Source organism: Cyprinus carpio, chromosome A8 (assembly GCF_018340385.1).
Source record: "Cyprinus carpio isolate SPL01 chromosome A8, ASM1834038v1, whole genome shotgun sequence".
Classification (NCBI taxonomy): Eukaryota; Metazoa; Chordata; class Actinopteri; order Cypriniformes; family Cyprinidae; genus Cyprinus; species Cyprinus carpio.
The window spans coordinates 21,330,400-21,339,151 of NC_056579.1; the positions used below are offsets into that span (position 1 = coordinate 21,330,400).

Below are 8,752 nucleotides of genomic sequence, written 5' to 3' on the forward strand. Positions count from 1 at the left end.
TACACGAAAAATACAGTAGTAAAAAAAAAGAAAAATAATGAGGCTATTGTAAAATGGGATCTAAATATACATCAAATATTGTCATATTTTAACTCACAGACACCGGCGGCATTCTAATTGATCTGTTAAATATATTTTATTTGTCGGGGATCCGCAACACATCTCACTATAAAATCCATATTTTCCATAATTTAGCTTTCCTGAAAAATCTCTAAATAGAAGCATGACAAAATCTCATTCAAGCTAAACGTTATTAAATATTTAGTCTTTATTTGGTGTTGTTTGTTGTGTAAACCAGTGATATAAAAACAAATATATATATAAAATCAGACAACAATTTATAGGATATGACATATGTTTTCCTCAAGTTTTTTTTTTTTTTTTTTTTTTTCAGCAGTGCCATTCGATTAAATAGTCTTAATCCAAAATCTCCTCTTCTAGGACGGATGGCAGGTCTCACCAACTCCTGATCCCATCAGTACATCCCGTCGTCAAATTCATATCCACGAAGTGGTTGGGTATTTGACTTGTGTTGGCAAACGGTGGTACAGAAGTGAAGCTACAGTGGTATGGGTTATTTCCATAGCTGTTGTAATAGTTATTGTAGGGATATGACACAGTGACGTTGTACGGAGCTGCATGACATGGTTTGCCATCTCGCACCAGCACGGGCACCGCCACCCTCCGCGGGCCGGCCAGTTCCAGACTTTTATCCTGGCGCTGTCTCTTACACTTGTACCTCCGGTTCTGGAACCATATTTTGACCTGTGTTGAGGTGAGCTTCAGAACATGAGCCAGGTGGTCTCGCTCGGGTGCTGAAAGGTATCTTTGCTGCTTGAAGCGTCTTTCCAGCTCAAACACTTGAGTCTGAGAGAAGAGCACTCGGGGTTTCCTGCGCAGCCTCTGCTTTGGTTTTTCTCCCGGTGTTTCATCTTTTCTAGCATTATAACTGGAATCGTCAAATGGACACATGCCTATTTGGAAAAAAATACAATATGCATAAAATGCATGCTTATAAATGCGGTATAAACTGAATTGCATTGAACGAAGGGGATTACTATATACAAAAATAATAATAATAATTATATTGTTTTGGTTGTTAATAGTACTAACACAACTACAATGACATCTACTACTACTACTACTACTACTACTACTACTACTACTAGGCTACTATCTAATTAATTGTCTAATATCGCTTTTGTTGTTTTAGAATATATCAGACAACTTAATCTATATATATATTACACAGTCGCCACATGCAAAAAACACGTGCATGCACAATGACATGATGACAGCACAATTTGTGTTTGTTATATTACATAATATAGAACTAATTTGGGCTTAGAGCCAATGATAACATGATATTGTATTATATTTATTGGCAGTGAACACCCCTCATATCAAGAACCACTGATGGATAGTTGTTTCTAATCTTTAGAGGAGAGAGAGAGAGAATAGATGTTTCTCAGATCAGTGTATTGATTTCTTGGTTCTTTACGCTACATATTAATGATTAAAAAAATGCCTAGAATAAAAAGTTCGCTGTGGAACTCGAAAATATTCTGGTACAGTATCAGACTGTAAAAACTGTTTTGGTTGTAACAAAAAACACTTGGATTGTTTAATGCAAAGGATTTAAAAATAAACCCTTGACATTGCAATGATTGAACAGCAGTATTAACTGTAAACATCCTACTTGTTTCTTCGTTTGGATCCATTTCCTCCTCCGTTTGAGATCCGCAGGAGCTTCTGACGATGTCAAAGTCGTCTGAATTGAGGGCGCATTTCAGCTGTTCCCCGGCGATCACGCTGTGTTTCTCGGGGCTGTAGAGGAGATCCAGGCTCCTGCTCAGTGTGCTCTGCATGCACTGAAGCTGGAGCGACTGCAGCGGGACAGTGTCCTGTTCAGCACCCATGAATCCACTGGGGTTCAGAGCATGTTGCTGCTCCAGTTTGAGGATGTCCTTTACCGAAAAGGGAGTAGAGGTTACAGGACTCGGAAGCATCGCGACAGATTTGCGTGCGTGCTTGAATAAAGGTGGAAGAACGGTTCTTCGTTTCACCTTGTCAAATTCAAAGCAACATCAGTTGACTTCGTGAAGTTCCCACAAATGTAAACTGTAGTAAGTTCTCCTTTTGAGCTGTTTGACTATATGTGTGTATCTCCTCGTGGAAGCAACACTAGATGAAGAGTCGCCTCTATCTTCCTCTTTCCGCTGTTATTAGACGCTGGTGAAGGTGCGGAGAGAAGCGCTCTTATCTAATAGACAGCGTCCTTATCTCAGATTGACTCCTCCCACTCTGTGCCTCCCATCATCACCTGTCCAGGCTCACAACAGTGTTAGGCTGTTTCAGAAAAGTCTCCAAATCAGGATCGTTGTGACTGCCATTCACTATGCAGTTTAAAGTTGAGTGGTTTGATGATCAGTTTTGAATGTGTGTAGCCTATAAGCGCACACTATTTTGTCACGTATAGGCCTAATCAAAACAAGGTAAGCTACTTCAGGTTATAACACGAACAGCTTTTAATATTAATATATATATATATATATATAATATATATATATATATATATATATATATATATATATATATATATATATAATATACTATAAAATATTAAGAGCTGTTTCAAGTGGAAATAAATATTTCAGGTGAAAATGGAGAACGTTGAGGCGTCGTGCAAGTTTGTGAGTTCATCTGGAATATTAAAGCATTCAGATGGTTTGGCTTGTCTTAACTCGACCATAAGATCTGAAACAACATTACTTTTGGATTGTATAGTTGTTATTGTTAGCCATTGATGTAAGAGTGTTAACTCGATGTTACTGCGCTACATACACTGAAAAAAAAAAAATGAAAATGTGCTTCATGTGGGAACATCTAAATCGATTAGTTATTTAACATTACAGAATCAACCTAAATATATTTGGTTACACAGCAAACCTAAGGGTAAGATCAGGTAGAAATAATTATTTAACGTAACAATTGCATTTAACAATAGCCCTCATATTTTTCTAATGTTTTACGAAAGACCTTCTTTTAGAAACTGAACTTTACTAATAGACCTGTTATGAAATTTAATTGTCGTGATATGACTGGAAACATTTCAAATATATTCACAACATTCAATGCAAGTTGCAACCAATCAGCTCTGAATAAATGTAAATATCCCAAAACAGACCCACTGGAAATTCACAGTTTTTAAACCCTAAAAATAGTGAAATTAATTAAATTCGTATATAATATGTGTTCATTGAAATTTTCATTCGTTTTCAATAATAAATTGTAATAATGTGTTTATAAGTCACTAATAATAAGAATAATTACAGCTTATTTATATCCGCATTAATCTGCTGTGTGTTTAAGATATCCTATATACTCAGTTATTTAATATTGCGCCAACAATGCTTCTGAATGTGACTTTTTAGAATCGTAGCTAATATTAGTTGAGATTCCGTATATGCTGCTGCAGTCTGCAGGTAACCTACGGCTTCCTCCGTTCATCCTCGTGAAGCAGGGTTAAATTGGTCTGATGCTTCGGTGACGCAAAGTGGATGTCCGAAAAGGTGACGCCGACGCTGACATCCAACAGGACTATTAGTGTACACAGGCCACAACAAACAGTAACCCTACACCTGATGTAGTCTCTGGCGCCAGCCTGCAATGCTTGACTGAGGTTCAGACGCACAGGAAGAGCCTCGCGACCACCGGATTACACTTCAGCTGTCCGTCCATACCTGTCTTCATGACAGAAACCACAGCACTGACTCTCTTTTAAGTTCAGCAATATACAAACTATATATTTGTGCGTATAGTTGAGCATATCGTGTTTTATTTGAATTATTTTACTTATGTGTGGTTTATGTTAAATTGATTTGAACGGTCGCCTCAGGTCATTAAAATAAAGAAGTTTTATTCGTCACAAAAATATTAATAAATAAAAAAATAAATAAATGAAGTGAAATGTTCGTAATCACAAGTAACTGAAGAAAATAGGCCTATATAATTATGAAAATCTCATCACCACGTCGCTGTAATAACTGGCTCCCCTGTTATAGTGTAGACAAAGTATTTTTTGTTATGTTCAAATTTTTCGATGCAGCCGATGTTTACTCCATACATATGTGACAAAAAGTACACTTTAGTATACTATTACGAATATAATATAGTTTAAAAGAATATACTATGTGTAATGTTTTCAGACAGTTGCATGCTATTTGCAATTAAACATAAATTTATTATAGTTTCAATTTATATTAGCATAAATCCTAAGTATTAGAGGTTGAGTCCAAATTAAAAATTGACTTCATACCCCTCTTAGTATATATATATATATATATATATATATATATATATATATATATATATATATATATATATATATATATAAAATTCTTTCTACTAAACTAAAATATGTTCTTCTAATATTTGTAGGGTAAAAAAGAGAACAGAACACAATAAACCGTTATTGACAACTGTGAACTAATAAGGATTGTATTTGAAAGATATAACTTGAAGATTAATCGCAGGAATATTTGAATATATTGGCAGGTCGGGGTAAGTTGTCACGCTTGTTTGGCATACTTTTTATTTTATTTTATACAGGTAATTTTTTGTTGCCCAAAAAACATTTTTGTTTTTTCCATTTTACGGCTGCTATGTTTATTTTTCTTAAAATGATTTCATAATAGCAAATTTAATTAAAAAAACAAACAAACAAAAAAAAAAAAAAAAAAAAACAACTAACAAACTCTGCATAGCCTAAATGTAATACAGAAATAAAGTGTGACAACTAACACCAGTTTCCTTATACTTATCCACTTAAAGCATTTTGTCAATGTCCGTATCTACTCATAATGATGTTTTCATGTTGTACATAGTTTTTGTGATTCTGGAGACCTGTCTATTTTTGTGGGACACACGTATGCTTTGGTCAGAATAAAATAAAACATGCTGTGATTAGCTATAGGTATTTCTCTTTCGTTTATTCGTTTTATTATATATATATATATGATATATATATATATATATATATATATATATATAATATATGTGTGTGTATGTGTGTGTGTGTCTGTGTGTGTGTGTGTGTGTGTGTGTTTGTGTGTACCGAATTATAAGACAATATGGAAAAATACAGGTATTACGCCTAATATATATTTATAGCTGGTGACAAGTTTATTTTGAGTCAGTATTATAGGAGAAATACGTCTACATTTTAAACACATTTACTTATTTTTCCTATTACTATTTTCCACACTTTAAACTGAAAAGTGATCAAATATGAAATAACTCAAATGTACATATGACCGATGTAATGACTAAAAAAATCTTCAGTGTGAACTTTTACTGTATGCAGCTACTGTATATGCAAATACAATCACTCAGCGTCATGTAGGCTATCCAGTGATACTGAGCTTGTTGACTGTTTTTCTTGTTGGCTGCAAGGTTTGTCATTATCCCTAAATATATCATTAATTTAATATTCTTATTGTAGTTTGTATACTAAAATAAGATGAACACAATTTAATACTTCCTCTTTATTCATTTTAATTGTATGTATTCAGTTATTTTCAATATTTTATTTTAAATAAAAATACTTACTATTTTAGAATATTTAAGTCAAGGCCTTTAGAAAAAAGTGAAAAAAAAAAGAAAAATATCGCATTGTTACGCTTTTGTCTGTGTATTTCCTTGGTGTAAGCAGTAGGACCAGGAGCTCTGATCCTGTCACTCGCTGATGAGGTAATGATAGCTGTAATTGCGCATCTGTGTCCTGGGAAGGCAGAGTGTTCACGAATTCCGCAAATCTGGGGCCCCAGCATTCATAAAACTCAACGAATGCTTTGGCCTCTGAGCGAAGCTTATGGGCTCCATCTCGCTGCCAATGACGGCAATGTAACGTAAGACGGTAGTTAAGTAATAACCGTAATTAATCATACTGTAAAGAAGAGCGCTGATGGCTACTGAAAGGAGACACTCGCCTTCGAGCCTTTTCTTTAAACAGTTAGTCACCGGAGAACTCCATCAAAACGTTACTCGAGATTGAGTAGGTGTGCACCGTTGAAACCTGTAACCTCATACAGTGACGGACTCCCCGAGAAGTGTATTTTGATTGACAGCTCTTATGAGGAGAGTCCTGGATGAAGAGGGTTTACACAGGACACGGAAACTGTAAGTGTTTGTTACAACTGAGCAATTAGTGGCTATATAAATAAATATATATAGCCTATAGTTACTTGTGTTGTAGCCTACTTGTGGCTTATATTTTATTCCTGTTCTTACTACTGCAACAATCAAGGAAAACTAAAGCACTACTAAATTCCTGAAATGTGAATGTAAACAGTATGGTTGTTTTTCTGACTGAAGAGAGAATAATTTTAAATAATAATTTGAGTGTTCTTTATTGTATTAAATTGGCCTTCATAATTTGTGAATTTCATAGGCTATGTGTATATTGCTGCTATTTTATTGTATACAGTATGCTTGGCGATTTCAATCAACTCTATTAAATGTATAGTTTAACCATAAATGAATATTCTGTCATCATTTACTCATCTTAATGTTTTATAGTTTTGGTGACTTATATGGATAAAAAAACACTTTCACAGAAGTGAGTCACAAAGGTTTGGAGGAACATGAGGGTGAGTAAATGATATCAGAATTAAATTTTTTGGGTGAACTAGTATATGATCTCCACATTTAACAGGGAAGATTCTCAGAATGTTCAAGGTTCTCTCATGGTTATGAACAAATGTTTTTCCAGTAATGTTTATATAATGCTTGTTCAAAGTCATGTGGTATTTAATAATGTTATTCATACATTGTTCATGGAACGTGTTTTCTTTTTCTTTTTTTTCTGAAACGTTTAAGTTTTTTTTAAATGTTCAGAGAACAATCAAAAGTAACGTTCCCATAATGTTAGAAAATTTGTGAAATGGAATGTTTCTTTAATATTCTAATATCCAAGAAAAAAATTGTAAAACATTTAAAAAACTGGACGTTTTGAACATACTGAGAACATTCAGAAACAACATTTTCACTTTAGCTTATTGTTATTAGAAGAACATATTGTGTTAGCTGGAGTCAGCGTAGAATTTTGATATTTGGGTTCTAATAACATAAACTATTGCCAGAAGACACTAGCAGGACTGAATTTGGTTTCCTTGGATAAAAGGAAAATTCTATATCGTTCATATGCCAATTATTATTATTATTATTTATTTATTTATTTATTTATTTATTTATTTATTTATTTATTTATTTTTTAATGGAAAATCAGTAGGAATCCATATTGCTATCATATTGTAATTATAGCCAATTTTTTAATGGAAAATCAGTAGGAATCCATATTGCTATCATATTGTAATTATAGCCACTAGATGTCCCTGTAAGTCTTATTATAACAATTGATTTTTTTTTTATTTTTTTTTAACAATTCAAAACAAGCGTCTTAAACAAGTAGCATTCACTACTACAAATATAAAAGAAGTCTTATTATAACAATTCAAGAAGCGCTCTGAATAAGTAGGATCTTTTTTTTTCCTTTACCATCTTGTCTTGTCACATATAGGCTACTGTAGCTGTGGAAAATATACATACCATTTAATTTTACAATATTTCTTAGGGATACTTTTACATAAATGATATTGTACACTGTGGGTATTTTTAAGAGTTTAAAAATACATTGATCAAGTTAAGGCTTTACTGTCCTAGAGATACAAATGACAGGTGTAACATCTCTAGTCTCACGTGATTACATTCAATTCTCAATTCTACAATCCTTTATAAAACCTAGTGAACACTGCCGCCTGCTGGAGAGAAAGGAAGAGGATCAAGATGCTCTAACACTTTAAGAAGCTCTAGAGCAGGGTTGTCAAACTGGAGCCCTGCAGAGTTTAGAGTCAACCTCAATTAAACACACCTGATCCAACTAATCAAGTCCTTCAGGCTAATTTGAAAACTGCATGGTGTGTGTGTGTTGGAGCACGGTTGAAACAAAACTCTGCAGGGCTCCGGCCCTCCAGGAACTGAGTTTGTCACCCCTGCTAGAAGAAAATACACTTACATTGGTAAAGACGTGTATGAGTCTTCTTTAAAATATTTTGCCTGTTATATAGCAAATGAGCAGTAATGTGAAAAATTATATTTCACAATATTACTGTTTTACTGTATTTTTTATCAAATACATGCATAAAAGACTCTTTGTGTATGTTTGAGTGAAACAGGATATTCAATAAGAGATTTTCTTTTATTCCCACAATGTCACAGATGTGTGTGTGCTGTTGATTGTCCTTAACTTGTACTGAGCAATTTTCTAGTTTAAAAACTACTAAAAGATCATCATACACTAAATATTTTGAAGGATTCTTCTACAATTGTTTAGCACTTTGTAGTGTTTTGTGTTTAAGTTTTCAGTAAATAAAAGTTTTCTGTCAATAAAACTTCCTAACTTATACTGAACACATTTCCATTGTTTATGCAGTATATAAACACCCAGTGCCATTTTGCTTACTGGTGTTGTAGTGGTCTAATTTAGTGCTGTAAGTGCCACAAGCATAGATTAAGTGCTGCGCTGTCATGAGTTCAGGCCAAACCGAGATGCTTGTCAGAGTTACAGAAAGTGTCGAAAAAGGCAATTGAGAAGATAAGGAGAATGCTTGAGAAATCCTCTCTCCAGTTTCAGGGAGATGCCAGTGATTTAACAGATAACAAAACATTATCTCTCATTACGGTTCTTGTCTGT

General features: G+C 33.9%; 1 protein-coding gene across 1 annotated transcript; it reads right to left on the minus strand.

The window, feature by feature from the left end:
* Nucleotides 1–250: 250 nt before the first annotated feature.
* On the minus strand, nucleotides 251–2,252 carry LOC109112064 (homeobox protein Nkx-2.5-like). Its single transcript, XM_042762782.1, has 2 exons — nucleotides 1,700–2,252; nucleotides 251–974 (listed from the first exon to the last, which is right to left on the minus strand). Exons 1-2 carry the CDS (start codon nucleotides 2,007–2,009, stop codon nucleotides 457–459), a joined length of 828 nt encoding a protein of 275 aa, XP_042618716.1. The 5' UTR covers nucleotides 2,010–2,252; the 3' UTR covers nucleotides 251–456.
* Nucleotides 2,253–8,752: the final 6,500 nt, after the last annotated feature.